The sequence below is a fragment of the Lactuca saligna genome, chromosome 2 (genome assembly GCF_052625555.1).
Source record: "Lactuca saligna cultivar CGN05327 chromosome 2, ASM5262555v1, whole genome shotgun sequence".
NCBI lineage: Eukaryota > Viridiplantae > Streptophyta > Magnoliopsida > Asterales > Asteraceae > Lactuca > Lactuca saligna.
Genome location: NC_136418.1, coordinates 29,594,006 through 29,610,507, shown reverse-complemented (window position 1 = coordinate 29,610,507; position 16,502 = coordinate 29,594,006). Strand labels below are relative to the sequence as shown.

General features: G+C 37.9%; 1 protein-coding gene across 1 annotated transcript; it reads right to left on the bottom strand.

The window, feature by feature from the left end:
* Positions 1-14,139: 14,139 nt before the first annotated feature.
* On the bottom strand, positions 14,140-14,686 carry LOC145029625 (uncharacterized). Its single transcript, XM_078978119.1, has 2 exons — positions 14,548-14,686; positions 14,140-14,414 (listed from the first exon to the last, which is right to left on the bottom strand). Exons 1-2 carry the CDS (start codon positions 14,684-14,686, stop codon positions 14,140-14,142), a joined length of 414 nt encoding a protein of 137 aa, XP_078834245.1.
* Positions 14,687-16,502: the final 1,816 nt, after the last annotated feature.

Sequence of the window (16,502 nt, the reverse complement as noted above, 5' to 3'; positions counted from 1 at the left end):
CGTCAATTGGTCAAATTGCATATATTAACTAGCTTTGAAGATTTTCTGTTTTCAGCCCCTCCTTAATTGTAGAATTTACCCTTTTCACCCCTTTATTTAAAAACTTTCCGGTTTGGTCCTTAAATCAATTTTTTTGACATTTTTATACCAAAAATTATTGAAATAAGTATTTTCCAACACATTTATCATAGAAAACAGTTTAAGCCTTGAAATTTCAATTTTCTCAGTTATAGCCCCTCTTTTTCGCAACTTTTACATTTTTGACCCAATTTGGAAAATTTTTACAACTTTGGTCCCTTTTTAAATTTGAAAGCATTTTAAACCTTTGAAAAGCACATGGAACACTTATAGTCCACTGTTTTATAGAAAAATGCAGTTTTAATCCTCCAATTTAGAAAATTTCGCATATTGGGCCTTATTGGGCCGAAAATGTCGTATTTAGCCCAATAAGCTTGGAATATATGTTTTTAACCCTCTAAATAGTATATTTTCAGAAAATACATTGTGTAAACTGTTTTGACTCATCTTACCCATCAGATTTCGAAATATTTCACTTTAGGCCCTTTAACTTTGTATTTTCAACATTTTATGTCAAAAAAATGAGTTTTTAGCCCAAGTTAAGTGTTGTCAAGCTATTTAGCCATTTTCTTAGTATACTTTGCAATGAAGTAGTATATTTTATGCCATAATAAGATATAAATCTCGGTTTTTAGCATTTCATACTAAATCTATCATCAAAATCATACAAAGCATACACATAAGCATAGAAATCAACCACAACATACACATAATGATGGATCTACACTTTTTCTTGTATTCTCCCCCACAAAAACTCATAAAAACCGAAAATATGGGGATATGAAACTCACCTTGGATGTTGATTCGGTTTTTGAAGAAAGAATGGAAGAAATGAAGTGATTTTTGGCCTTTGCACTCCTTGATGAAATTTTCGAGTTTATGGGGTTTCTAGAGTGCAAGATCATGATTTTTGCATGGATTAGGAAGAGATTTTTGATAAATAAGGAATAAAAGTCATAGATCCAAACAAAACCTTACCTTAGATGATGATTTTGTGGAAGAACTTCCTTGAATGCTTCCTAAATTTCGAGATTTTGGATGGAGAAGAAGAAGAAGCCTTGAGTGAATTTTAGAGAGAGTTTGTGAGTGTTTTGTGTGTGTGTGGTGTTGCTCTCGGCCGAGTTCAAGAAGAGAGAGGGAGATATAGACATGAAGTGATGTGCATGGATACATGGGAGGGATTTGCATGGAGATCCACAAGACAATAAGGAGGTGGCACACTATGGTCAACCCTCTTCTTGGGCTTGAGCTTTTGGGCCGAGAATAATGGAGGAAATGAGGGTGTTTGGGCCTTAAATACTTAAGCCCAATTTTCATGGTTAAGTTGAGTGATTTTTGGTCCAAATAAATTTAAATGTGATTTTTATGACTTGTTAGGGTCAAATTAGGTTAATTATGGTTCATAGTTATTAATTTATTTCATTCTAGGTCCAACCTAGCCCAAAATATTGAAACAAACAAATGTGGGTCCAATTAGAGCCCAATTAGGGTTCTAAGCCCATGATAGTCCAATTGGAAGCTTATTGGTCCATTTGGATCCAATAAGGAAGTTCTAGTCCAAAATAGACTTAATAAGAACTTCTAGGGTTTTCCAATTGTTTGATGACTACTTGTAGTACTTGTATAATGTATTTGATTGAAGTTTTTGATTCACATTAGCTTGAATGTATAGACTACATGACACAAAATTTCCAGTTGTGACACAAGTTTTATCTTGACATGAAACCAATAATAGCAACATACTTTATAAATTAACATATAGAACTTTCGAATATAATTTTGGAACTATATCGCACAAAATAGAATCCTAAGTATAACTCAAGATCTACATTAGTATAATAACATGCTAACAAGTTGATAATAATTTTATATATTCAAAATATTATATTTAGAACAACTATATCCTGGTTAATATAACTATCTACGTTGATACTAATATACCATCTAGACATAATAGTAACATATATACAATATTTAGCTCAAGATCTACATCAGGTCCTTGTAAAGAGTTCCATCGAACTTTCACTATGGGAATATGACTTTTCTTTAATAATTTGACTTCTCGATCCATAATATCAATAGGTTCTTCTCCAAAGTTGAGTTTCTTATTAAATTGTATCTCTTCAAGAGGTATAACAAGAGTGTCATCGGATAGACATATTTTTAGATTTGACACGTGAAAAACATCGTGTGCATTACTTAACTCTTGAGGCAACTTGAGTTGGTATGCGACAGAACCAATTCTTGCTAGAATTTCAAAAGGTCCTATATACCGTGGTTTAACTTGCCTCGTTTCCCGAATCGAATGACGCCTTTCCAAGGAGAGACTTTCAACGTTACTTTATCTCCAACTTGGAATTCTAAAGGCTTACGTCTAACGTCAGTATAACTTTTTTGACGATCACGTGCAACCTTTAATCGATCCTTAATTTGCATCATCTTTTCAGTTGTCTCGTGGATTATTTCTGGTCCCGTACGTAAGACATCACCTGTATGTTCTTTGGCCATTTGCATATCTCCAACTTCTGCCCAACATATTGGGGAACGACATTTTCGTCCATAAAGAGCCTCAAACGGTGCAACTTTGATGTTGGTGTGATGACTATTGTTGTAGGAAAACTCAATTAACGGTAAATGAGTATCTCAATTAACGGTGAATGAGTATCCCATGCATTTCCAAAGGCTATTACACATGTTTGGAGCATATCTTCTAAACTCTGAATGGTTCTCTTACTCTGACCATCAGTTTGTGGATGGTAAGCTGTACTCATATCTAGACGTGTTCCTAAGGATTTTTGTAGAGATTGCTAAAATCGTGAAGTGAATCTACTATCTCGATCAGAAATAATAGAATTTGGAACTCCATGCAATCTGACAATTTCCTTAAGATAAATTCTAGTTAGCTTCTCCATCTTGTTGTTCTCTTTATTTGGTAAGAAATGGGCGGACTTAGTCAATCTATCGTCTATTACCCAAATAGTTTCGAACCCACTAGGAGTTTTGGGTAACTGAGTGATGAAGTCCATTGATATCCGCACCTATTTCAATTCATGTATTTCTGGTTGTTGAAGTAAACCTGAAGGCTTTTGATGTTCCGCCTTAACTCTAGAACACATTAAGCATTTGCTGACATAAGTAGCAATTTCAGCCTTCATGTTTGGCCACCAATAATGTACTTTTAAATCTAAGTACATTTTGTTGGAGCCTAGGTGCACAAAATATCTAGACTTGTGGGCTTCTTCTAAGACCAAGTCCCTGACTCCACCTAACTTAGGCGTCCAAATCCGGTTCATAAAGTGTCGTGTTTCGTCATCTTTTTTGTATAAGTTGCTTTTCCATTCCTCGCAAAGCTTCATTCTGGATGTTTTATTCTTTTAGAGCCTCAAGTTGAGCTTCTCTAATTTATGCAGAAAAGTTAGAATGGATAGTTATGGTTAATGCTTGTACCTGATGGGGTTTAATATATTCTTTCTGGATCAAGGCATCTGCTACCACTTTTGCCTTTCCGGGATGATAACGAATCTTACATTTGTAATCATTCAACAATTCGACCCATCTATGTTGTCTCATATTAAGATCTTTTTGGTCGAAGATGTGTTGGAGACTCTTGTGGTCGGTAAAAATAGTACACTTAGTACCGTATAAGTAATGTCTCCAGAGTTTTAGTGCAAAAACTACAACTCCTAATTCAAGATCATGGGTAGTGTAATTATTCTCATGCACTTTAAGTTGTCATGATGCGTAGGGGATATCCCTTCCTCTTTGCATCAATACACATCCTAATCCTTGATTTGATGCATCGTAGTATACGATGAAATCTTATGTCCCCTATGGAAGGGATAGGATTTGTGCACTACACAATATTTGCTTCAGTTTCTGAAAAGAAACTTCTTGTTTGTCTTCCCAGTTGAACTTCGTATCCTTCTGGGTCAGTGTCGTAAGTGGCTTGGCTATTTTGGAGAAATTCTCTATGAATCTGCGGTAATAGCCAGCATGTCCTAAGAATTGGTGCATTTATGTGGGCGTCTTTGGTGCTTCCCAATTTCTTATTGATTCAACCTTTGATGGGTCAACATGAATTCCTTCGTTGCTAACTACATGACCTAAAAGTTGTACTTCTCTAATCCAAAACTCACATTTGGAGAATTTGGCATACAACTTTTCTTTTCTCAGTAGTTCCAAGATTATTTTCAAGTGTTGACCATGTTCTTCCTTGGTTCATGAATATATCATTATATCATCGATAAATACGATCACAAATTTATCCAAGTATGGTTTGCAAACACAATTCATGAGATCCATAAACATTGTTGGGGCATTGGTCAATCCAAAAGACATAAATAATAACTCATAATGACCATAACGAGTTCTAAATGCTATTTTTGGAATGTTGTCTTCTTGTACTCTGAGTTGATGGTATCCTGATCTAAGATCTATCTTTGAGTAGTAGCTAGATCCTTGCAGTTGATCGGATAGATCATCAATTCTTGGAAGCGGATAACGATTCTTGATCGTTAGCTTATTCAGCTCCCGATAATCAATACACATTCAAAAGGATCTGTCGTTCTTCTTGACAAACAAGATTGGTGCTCCCTAAGGTGAAAACTTGGTCTAATAAAGCCTTTGTCAAGAAGTTCTTGTACTTGTCTAGATAATTCTTACATTTCGTATGGAGCCAACCGATAAGGAGATTTCACTACTGGTACTGCTCCTAGAATTAAGTCGGCTCGAAACTTGACTTGTCGGACGGGTGGTATTCCAGGTAGATCTTTAGGAAATACATCAGGAAAATCACATACTTGAGGTATGTCCTTGATTTCTTTTGTCTTTCTTTTCTTATCTATAATGTGAGCTATGAATGTGCTACATTTCTTATGTAGATATTTCTGGGTCTTGGTACAAGAAATGACTTTGAGGTTCTTCCAAAATTTATCACCATAGATAATTAGGGCTTCGCCATTTGGTAAGGATAGTCGTATGGCTTTCTCATCACATAGAATTTCGGCGTGGTGTGAAGATAACCAATCCATGCCAACTATGATATCAAAACTACCGATAGGCATTGGCATGAGGTTGACTTGAAAAAGGTAGTTATTAAGAGTTATCAGACAATTTTCTAGGATTTCATGTGTTCTCTCGGTTTGACCGTTAGTGATTTCTACTTCATAGATTTCGTTTAATTTACTAGACTCATGACTTAACAATTTTCTAAATGTTGGAGTTATAAAACGTTTATCTACTCCAGAGTCGAAGTGTATAGTAGCATATAAATTATCTATGAGAAACGTACTAGATACGACCGAAGGGTGCTGGATAGCTTCTCTGCTTCCGATCACGAATGCCCTGCCACACTCTATGCCTCATTGACTCCTTAACTTTGGTCATTCTCTCTTGATGTGTCTAACCTCTGCACACTCATACCATTTTCTTCCTTCACCATGGCCTGTTCCAATATTTATTTGCTGATTGACTATTGCAGGTGTTGTGCTTCTGCAGTAACTAGCAGTATACCCCTTCTTCTTGCACTTCGGGTAAACAAAACAGTCACCTGGATGATGAGAGTTTCATTGATTGCACCATGAAGATTTTTGTTGCGTGGGTACTGCTGTCGTGACTGCATAATTGGTTGCCACTTCTTGTCTTTTCTCATTTGATTGCTTGGGATTCTTACCATTAAACTTGTACTAGTTTGTTCTGGATTTGGGAGACTCAACCTTTTCTCATTTGATTGCTTGGGATTCTTACCATTCTCTTGGTGTTGTTATAGGTTGTAGGCTTTGATGCGATCACCATGCCTTTGATTTGCGATGCTAAACCCCAGATATATCGCTGAATTTTCTTATATTTAGGGGTTACAAGTGTTGGACACATTACTGCAAGATCATTAAATCTAGTAGTATAAGCTTTTATCTATGAACCCTTCATGGTTAGGGTCCACAATTCTTGTTGCAACTTATGTATTTCCTCCTTAGGAAAATACTCCTCAACTAGCATCATTTTTAGCTCTTCCCATTTCATGGAATTTGTAGTATCAATTCCCATTGTATTCACATGGATGTTCCACCATGTAAGTGCTGCATCAGCGAAAGTACATGCGGCAAATCGTATTTTACAATCATTTGGACATAAGCTTATTTGAAAGGCGGACTCTATCTTTTCAATCCACCTAGTCAGATTAACAACCCCTTCATTTCCATGAATGTTCTTTGGTCTGTAATTCATAAAGTCTTTGTAGGTACACATTCTAGCGGTCCCTACATTGCCTTCATTTCTGACTCCACCTCTTGTGACATTAGATAGAGCCGCTGCGATTCTAGCAGTCCCTAAATTGCTTTCAATTTATGCTATACTTATTGGGGGGGGGGGGGGGGGGGGTTGGTTCTGGTTGTTGTTGTTGTGGTGATGATCGTTGGTTAGGGTTTAGTCAAGCACTACTCCTTGTAGGCATTTTGTTTTAGTTCCTATTATAAATAATAATATTTTTATAAGTTTTGTTTAGTCATTTAATACACTAGTACTAAATACTTCGATTATTCTTCAAAGTGTAAAACATAATGGATAACACAATGATTACTGTAATATATGCTTCATATTATTACCAGCGGTTACATCTGTTTATTTAGGCTTATAAGAGAAAAGTTTCTATAAACGTTACAAAATTTGCAAGGTTTTCTACATCCTTGCTATAAAATTTACACTTCTTTCCTTAACTAGTCTGATTTTTCTATTTACACAACCACTAGTTTTAGCTTTTCGACCAGTAACCGTGGTGATAACCCAGCATGTCAATGACATTAATCACTTGCTCCTCGAGTGCATGAGTTCTCTAATCAAGACTTCTTTTGCGTTCTTCATTTCTTGAGGTTTGAATGTAGAGCTCTAACTCTGCAATCCTTGCATCGTGAGTAATCATGTCGTTATAAGCAAAATTTATAAGATGATGGACATCCATTACCGATTCCTGACCGCATGTCCTTTGTCCTTCTAGCCTTCGTACTCTTCCGGAGAGATGAGTAGCCCTTCCTTCAACAATTTCCATCTTATCTTAAATTTTCACACTTTTCTCAAACAGTTGAGGTAAGGTGTTAACTTCAGAAGAAGATGGGGGATGTGGTCGAGATGATTGACCAGTCTCATACATCTTAGCAGCTCTTTCTTTTGCCACCCACCTATCAACGGTTTGTGCTATCCGTGTAGGTTCATCTTGAACTCTATGACTTCCTGAAGATGCCGCCTTCTGATTCTTCTTAATCTTTTTCCATATTGGTAAGGATTTACGTGCCATGTGTTTCATCTTCGCTCCTCATGGAACTTGACGGTAAAGAGTGTTCATTGGTGGTAAAGATGATGCCACCGATTCTGTCTCCTCCACTGGTTTGCTCTCTTCCATTGGTTCACTCTCTTCCCATTCGTTGGAAGGTAAAGGTGCTCCATCGTCAGAAGGTATTGGATGAAAGGTGGTTGGATTTATAGGGTAGTAAGGATTTCCTACCAACATGGGGATTAAAACTTCCTCTTCTTAATCCGTATCCTAGATGATTAACTATTCTCGTGAATGAGCCATGTCGAATTCCTATACATTTTGGATCACCAAGAGTTTAGTCTATCAAATATTTCTCCTAAATTAAATAGTTCATATGATCTGATCATAATAAAATGTAGTTGCGCACCGACACCTAGTTGTGATAGGATCTACACACATATAAACTTTAGTTGGAATATTTGATCTAAATCCTTGTCATCAAAAACATTCCATGTATAAAGGTGTATTCTCATTGTGGGTGTGAGTCTTTATATATGACTCTATATTCTTATTTATTGTATTCACGCTTTAATTATTTGTCTATTACTTCAGGTCTGCTTGATAAGGCACCGGCCAGTCAGGACAGTCGAAAGGGCATGATCATTTTAGCATATAGTCGTTCTGGAATCCAACAACACAAATCGACATGTCTATCCGATCACCGCTCCTATAAGTAGTCCTTCAGTAGAATAATTAATAATACTTTTTATTGTAGGCTAAGGAATATACCTAAACCTAATTGATTAAGCCCTAAACTATAGACGTGCTTTCCTAAGAAAGTACTAGTTCACTATAGTTAATAGCTCTAATACCAATTCTGTCACACCCCGACAGTCAGTGGAAACATACCAATTCTGTCATACCCTGGCCGGCTGGGTGGTGTAACTTCATTCTTCGTATCACAGTTATATAACATACATTGAACAGTACTAAAGATAATAAAAACCTTTATTGATGATTTAAAGTTACATTATTATTTTCCTAGTAATTATTACATAATATCCAACTATGACACAATTCTTAATGAACAGAAAAGATGATAGTAAAACTTCCCCTGTTCGAATACATACCATCTTTTCAATTTCCTGAAAACACATGCATTTAAAAATACGTTAACATAAAGTTGGTGAGTCCACATGTTTTGACTCCATATAAAATAATACATTTTACAAGTTCAAAAGTATAGGTTTGAAAATATCATTTTAACGCTCCAACATTTAGTATATCTATTAGGTATAATAGTCTACTTATCAAATAAGTGTTATACCTAGACGTTCTTTGACCAAGGGTATAAGTAGGGGGAAACTTATGCTTAACATTAATACTTGTATACGAAAAAGTATAATGTTTCTAACAATTTGCTACCAAGAGCCTGTAACCACTGCTACGACATAATACCTCTGATAAAACACACTCATGATTTCCCTGAGAAACAACACATGCATTGTGACACCAAAATTTTTATAAAAATTTTAAACTTTTAAAACTCATCTTAAATTAAATCAAACAACTGTAAAAGCCATAACGGAATCCACCAAACTTAACAATCATATAGAATAAGTGCGGAAGAAATAACAATAATAAGGTCCCAACAAAAGTAACTAGTAGCGATGTCCCGGCGCTCTATGTCAAGCCTTAGCCTCTTTAATCTTATAAACACCTGAAAAGTTATAAGAGAAACCGTAAGCACAAAGTTTAGTGAATTCAAATACAAACATTGTACTAACATTCATATTTACTAAGCGTAATCCATTTTCCAATTATAGTTGTATAATAAGGAAAAAGAACGAATCAATGCCTATAATAGAAGAAGGACTTCTAGGTTTGAACCGCACCGCGAAGATCCCATATCATTTGGCCCTAATCACCGCACCTCACGATGAGTATTACATTGTTGATCTTGCCTACCCACTGCACCGGTAAATCCTTATCCTTTGGTGGTGTCCCCATATCCATAATTTGTTACATACAGTGCAGATGTACAAATTAAAACAATAGTTATATAGCATTCTTTTATAATAAATTGAAATAATCACACACGAGCTAACTAGCAAACATAATCATCATTACAATGGTGTGAGAGAAATCACATTGAGTGAGTAGTAAGGATAGATAACAATCAAATAATGCTACCAAGCTTGAGCAAACTTCAAAACATCACCTAAGAAGGACTAAAGGTTAGAAAGGAGAAGTAATGAAGATATAAGCTGAGAAAAGAGTAATCACAACAAGGTCTCTAAAACAAATCTGCTGTTCAAAACAAATTTACTACAAAAGCTAAAACACAAACATAGATTTAACTAAATTTTATAGGAAACTATGATTGTTCAGGATTCCATAAATATAAAAAACTCCTTCTAAATCCAAAATAAGAATTAAATATGAATTGTACAAAAAGGTGTATCACTTCTGTCTCCAACAAGACAGTCAAGTGATGTTGGCCAATTCTACACAACTTGTGAGTAGAATTCGTCCAAACCAAAATTCAAAGAAGTAAAGGACATACAAATGAAAGTCTTACAGTTGGAATTGAATGAAAAGCATCTCCCAAACTACAGATATAAAATTCACATTTTGGACAATCATAGCACTAGCAAAAGCTGGTGATTTCCCACTGATCTGGAGTGTGGATCCATTCTAACCAATTTATTATTGGAAATAACACCCCATCTGCTCCAGATCTTAAATTAATAATATCAGGAACATATATAAACTTGGAGTCACGATGGATCCTTTTCCAAGCCTTAGAAATGATGAGAACAAAATGACATATCAGAATAGACCCGAATTAGACCTAACAGCAAATATGCAATTCTTGACCATAGATAAATCCTTATCAATGAGGTTGGCCTGCTTAATAAAGTTATCCAACTCAATTTGTGAACTTTGGGCACTAATTTTGGGTCCGTTTGAGTTCTAGAGCTCAAGATATGAGTTTTACAAAATGACTACATATCTGATGGAAAACAGAATCGTAGCCACCCATGATTCCTTTTTGGCTTATCCATCCTTCTCCCTTTGAAACACATTTTAAGATGTTTTCATCATCCCAATTTAGTCCCCATGATCATGGTGGTACTAAAAAGGGTTAGGTATCGTTAGGATTTCATTTTTCCACAAGATTGTAATAATAATCAACTTGAGAATGAACATAAAGCACATAAAATCACCATTCCCCCTTTTAGGGTTTCCATGAGCTTTTGCAACATGTAATCCCCTAGATCCATCATCCACCTTATGTGGGGTGAAGATAGGATCTCGAGATGATGTATAACATACAATTCTTTGAAAATAATAAAAGAGATACAAATCAAATAAGAAGGAGTAGAAGTGAAGATGAAATCATAAAACTAGAACAAGGTTATGAATCAAGTTGTAAGAAATGATAAGCAGGTTCATACTAATATGAATCAAGGCTGGAAATGAACAAGAATTAAGCTCCAAACAACAGCCCCTTGGCTGCTCTTGATCCCAAAGAGAGAGAGGGAGGACGGTGTGAGGGAGGGAGAGAGAGAGAGAGAGAGAGAGAGAGTAGGATTTAGATTGTTTTTCTTGTTTGTGTTCCAAATAACTCAATTAACACATTAAGTACTATTTACTAGATGGACTTTGCAAATAGGCCCATAGCCCATGGACTTCAATTAAAATAGTTTACAAGATGATCATAAGAGTCCAATAACATAAGAAATCATACCTTGGTTAAATAAATTAATCCAATGTTACAAGAATAATTAAATTAAAATAACTAAACGTAGCGAGAAAAAACCGGGGCGTTACAACTCTCCCCTTCTAAAAATGGACTTCGTCCTCGAAGTCAATGCCTAGAAACAGATATGGATAATGAGCCCTTATTTCCTTCCAGTTGCCAAGTCTTTTCCGAACCCTTCCTATGTTGCCATTGCACCTTAACCAGGTTTATAGTCTTGTTGCGGAGAGCTTTCGTATTTCGTTCTAAAATACCGATTGGTTTCTCAAGATAATTGAGACGCTCGTCAATCTGCATGTCCTCCAGTGGTATCATGATGGTCTCATCAACAACACATTTTCGTAACTGAGACATGTGGAACGTATTATAAACTTCACTAAGCTTGTCAGGCAACTCTAAACGGTAAGCGACCTTTCCAACACATGTTATGACCTTGTAGGGTCTAATGAATCAGGGTCCGAGATTTCCCCGCTTTCGAAATCAAATCACACCTTTCCATGGGGAGACTTTGAACAACACATAATCTCCCACCTGGAACTCAATATTGGAGCGTCTTTTGTCGGCATAACTTTTATGAAGACTCGTTACTGTGACTAAATGATTCCGAATCACTTGGATTTTCTCCGTAGTCCGTAGCATGATATCGGTACTCCCAAGTACCCTCTTCCCAACCTCACCCCAACAAACTAGCATCCTGCACTTTCTCCCGTACAAGGCTTCATACGTAGGCATCTTAATGCTCGAGTGATAGCTGTTGTTATAAGAAAACTCAACTAGATGTAGATGGTCATCCCAACTACCCCGAAAATCAATCGCACATGCCCTAAGCATGTCCTCCAAGGTATGAATTGTCCGCTCACTCTGCCTATCTGTTTGTGGATGGAAGGCGGTGCTAAAATGTAATCATCTGCCTCCTCTTGAAACTTACTCCAGAATTAAGAAGTAAATTGGGTGTCCCGATTGGAGACGATAGAAACGGGCACCCCATGTAATGAGACAATCTCTCGAACAAAGATCTCGACTAATTTCTCCACCAATGAGCTCTCATATATAGCCAGAAAGTGAGCACTCTTAGTCAAACGATCAACAATCACCCATATCGTATCGGCTCCTCAGGCAGTTCTAGGAAGTTTTGTAATGAAGTCCAAGGTTAGATGCTCCCATTTCCATTCAGGAATCTCCAATGGTTGCAACTTCCCATGCGGTTTCTGGTGTTCCGCCTTGACCTTCCGACAGGTCATACATTCTTCCCCAAATCGAGCCACATCATTCTTCATTCCGTGCCACAAGTAAGGCTCCTGAAGGTCCCGGTACATTTTAGTAGCATCAGGATGGATAGAAAACTTTGACTTATGAGATCCATCCATTAGGGTTTTCCGATTTCCCTCGGTATATGGAACCCAAAACCTACCATAGCAAGTCAGAAAACCCCGCCCGTCTCATTCCATCTTAGGCAAATCTTTACCAATCTTCTAACGCCTGATATTTTCCTCCAGTATTTCTATCTTTTGGGCGTCCCGGATCCGATATAACAAAGATGGCACCATCGTCATCTTTGTGAAACTTAGCTCGAATGGGTTCGATAGATTGTTTATGACTGAGAGCAACAGTTACCACATTAGCTTTACCAGGGTGGTAGTGAATTTCACAATCATAATCTTTTACCACATCCAACCATCTGATCTGCCTCATGTTCAAATCCCGCTGCTCGAACAAATATTTCAGACTCTTATGGTCAGTGTATATGATACACTTCACTCCCTAGAGATAGTGTCTCCAAATCTTAAGAGCGAAAACAACAACCCCAAGCTCCAAATCATGAGTGGGGTAGTTTCGTTCATGGGGTTTCAGCTGTCGGAAGGCATAGGTTATCACCCTGTCTCATTGCATTAACACGACACCAAGACCCTCCCCATTAGGTAAGGCCAAAATCGGAGCATCACACAATCGTTTCCTCAACTCATCAAACGCCAACTATTTCTCTGGGCCCCAAACAAATTTCACTGATTTCTTGGTCAATTGGGTGAGTGGCAAGGCGATTTTAGAGAAATTTTCAATGAACCTTCGGTAATAACCGGCTAAACCCAAGAAATTATGAATTTCAGAAGGTGTTTTTGAATCTTCGATTGTTTAACCGCGTCAACCTTATCTTGATCGACCTTAATACTGTGTTTGTTTACCACATGCCCCAAGAAATGACCAAAATTCATATTTTGAGAATTTAGCATAAAGCCATTCTCTTGCTAGAGTTTCCAGAATCTCCGGAAGGTGTTGCTCATGCTCCTCTTTGCTCTTAGAATAGACCAAGATATCATCAATGAACACTATGACCGAATGGTCAAGAATCGGGCTTCACACGCGGTTCATGAGATCCATAAATTTTGTGGGTGCATTGGTGAGCCGAAAAGGCATCACCACAAACTCAAAATCCCCATAACGAGTATGGAATGTTGTTTTATCAATGTCTTCTTCACGAACCCGCATCTGAGGATAACCGAAACGTAAATCCATCTTGGAAAACCAAGACGCTCCCTGAAGCTGATCGAAAAGATCGTCAATACGTGGAAACTTACGTATTCTTTATCGTGCGCTTGTTTAGCTCCCTATAATTAATACAAATTCGATGGGATCCATCTTTCTTCTTCACAATTAGAATAGGATCACCCCAAGGTGAGGAACTTGGCCGTATAAACCCTTTATCACTTAGTTCTTGAAGTTGATATTGGAGCTCTTTCATTTCAGATGGTGCCAAGCGGTAAGGAGATTTAGCTACCGGAGTCGCACACGACACCAAATCAATGTTAAACTCCACTTTTCGAGTAGGTGGTAAGCCAAGGAGTTCCTCCGGAAAGACATCGCTAAAGTCGGAAACGATAGGAACATCATCTAGTGCTATAGCAGAAGAGCAAGAAGCCATGGCCAGGCAGGGAATGTCCCCTTGAATAATAAGTTCTCCACCACTAGGGTTTTGAACACGAACTTGCTTCTTATGACAGTGGATTTCTGCATCAAACACATCAAGCCAATCCATGCCTACGATAACGTAGAGCTCTTACATCGCAATAGGGATAAGGTCAATGGGGAATTCAACTCCAGAAAACTCGAGAATGCAACCCCGATAAACATCGGTGACATTAATAATGCGGTTGTCGGCAACTTCAACAAGCATTGGGCTAGCCAATTTTCCGATACTACGCCCCAAACGATTAATAGACGTGCGAGATACAAAAGAATGGGTAGCACCGCTATCAAACATAACAGCAGTAGGCTCATAATCTAGCAGATAAGTGCTTGATTCACCATATAGAATCATGTAAACAATTCTAACTACCATTTATTAAATATTGCAAGGGTGGAGAGAATGGAAAAAGAAATTTGCATGTCACTGTCGTGGTAATCACCGGCTCCTCCGCAGTCATCTGGTGAGCACGACCTCATGTCACCATAGTGGGTCCCTTACAAGATGATGCAATTACGGGATTTGTACCCCCATCTCTTTTACCAACCTTCAACTTTGGACATTCGAGCTTCTTGTGTTCTGCGTCGTTGCAGTGATAGCAGACAGGAACAACAGAAGTAATCTGAGGAACTGCACTCATAGGGGGAACCCTACAGTTCTTCCAATGATGCCGTGACTTTTTGTAGTTGTATCATATCAATAGATTTTTCACGCCATGACCTGAAGACGGCCTGTACGAATACCTTGACTCACTACCATGCTTTTGCTTTCTGGGCATCTCCAGATGTCTTGGAAGAGGTGTCATTGGCCTTCCTCTTGGACTGGGTTTGCAACTCGATTTCCCTCCTCCTCGCTGCATCCATGATCATGGATAAAGTCGGGAACTCCTGCATGCTAACGATTTCCCGAATCTTGATACATAGAATGGCAGTTTATCGGCTGACCAATCAGGCCTCCTTCCTAGCAAACGAGGGTAAAAAAGATAGCATCTCCAAGAAGTTGGCGTTTAGGTTACTAACAGACTCCGTAGTTTGCTGTAAGGCCATGAACTCTTGCTGCATCCGTTGTTGCTCCACCTTAGGCACATATTGTGCCTCGAACCTCTCCACAAATTGGGCCCTAGACATGGCCCTCACTTCTTCTTCGTTTAATAGAGCGGTGATGGTGTTCCACCATGTCCTTCCCCTTTTCGCAGCTGATTTATGGCGATCACTACTTTTTACTAGTCCGGACACCCAACAGTCATGAAGGCGCCCTCAACATCTGACACCCAATGCTTAACAACAATTGGGTCAGATTCACCGTTCTAAAGACGAGGGCTACACTTGGTGAACTTCTCGAAGTAGTATGTCAAATCCCGAACAGGTGGAGCCGGTATCGCTCCCCCGAGAATAGCCGCGACGTGCTCATCCAGAAGAGCACCGACTTGGTTGATTATGTCATTGGTCACACCCAGGATTAGTTGGTTGAAAGCATTATTGAATTCCTCAGCAACAATATCCCTAACTTGCTCCATTTGGAGCTGATTAAGTCGAGCAGGCGGAGCCATCTGTATCCGCAGAAGAAGGAAAATATTAAGAATAATTCAGCCTAGATATTTATAGGAGGACAAAACACTCAGCTTGTCGAAAATTTCTCAACCTTTCCCCGACCCGAAACCGGCACCGATGTTTCAAATTGTAGGGGCCCTTTTACCTCCTTTCCACACAAGTTCCAATTTCGCATTCGCGTCTACTTTTGAATTTTTCAGTTCGATCTAGCCATTAATTTTACAACTCTCTCACATGTTAACACTAAATAAGTGTGTAATATAACATTTGAAGACTAGTAGAATCCAATTCATAGTCAACAATTTAACATAAACATTTAACATAAGAAAGAAGGCTTACTTGGCTGGCCCAGTGGCACACCGCGACATCTTCCACTAATAGTCTTCGGAAGGTTTTAAAATTCTTTTAAAAAGAAAAAAACCTCTTATAGAGCCTCAAATTTGAGTCTAGAACATCCACAAGAATGCCTAGGTCCCTCAAACTATGGCTCTGATAACAACTTGTGACACCAAACTTTTTGCAAAAATTTTAAAACTTTTAAAACTCATCTTAAATTAAATCAAACAACTGTAAAAGTCATAACACAGTCCATCAAACTTAACAATCATACAAAATAAGTGCGGAAGAAATAACAATAATAAGGTCCCAACAAAAATAACTAGTAGCAATGTCCCGGTGCTCCATGTCAAGCCTTAGCCTCTTTAATCTTAATACCTGAAAACTTATAAGGGAAACCGTAAGCACAAAGCTAGTGAATTCAAATACATACATTGTACTAACATTCATATATACTAAGCCTAATCCATTTTCCAATTATAGTTGTATAATAAGGGCAAAGAACGAATCAATGCCTATAATACAAGAAGGACTTGTATGTTTGAACAGCACCGGGAAGATCCCGTATCA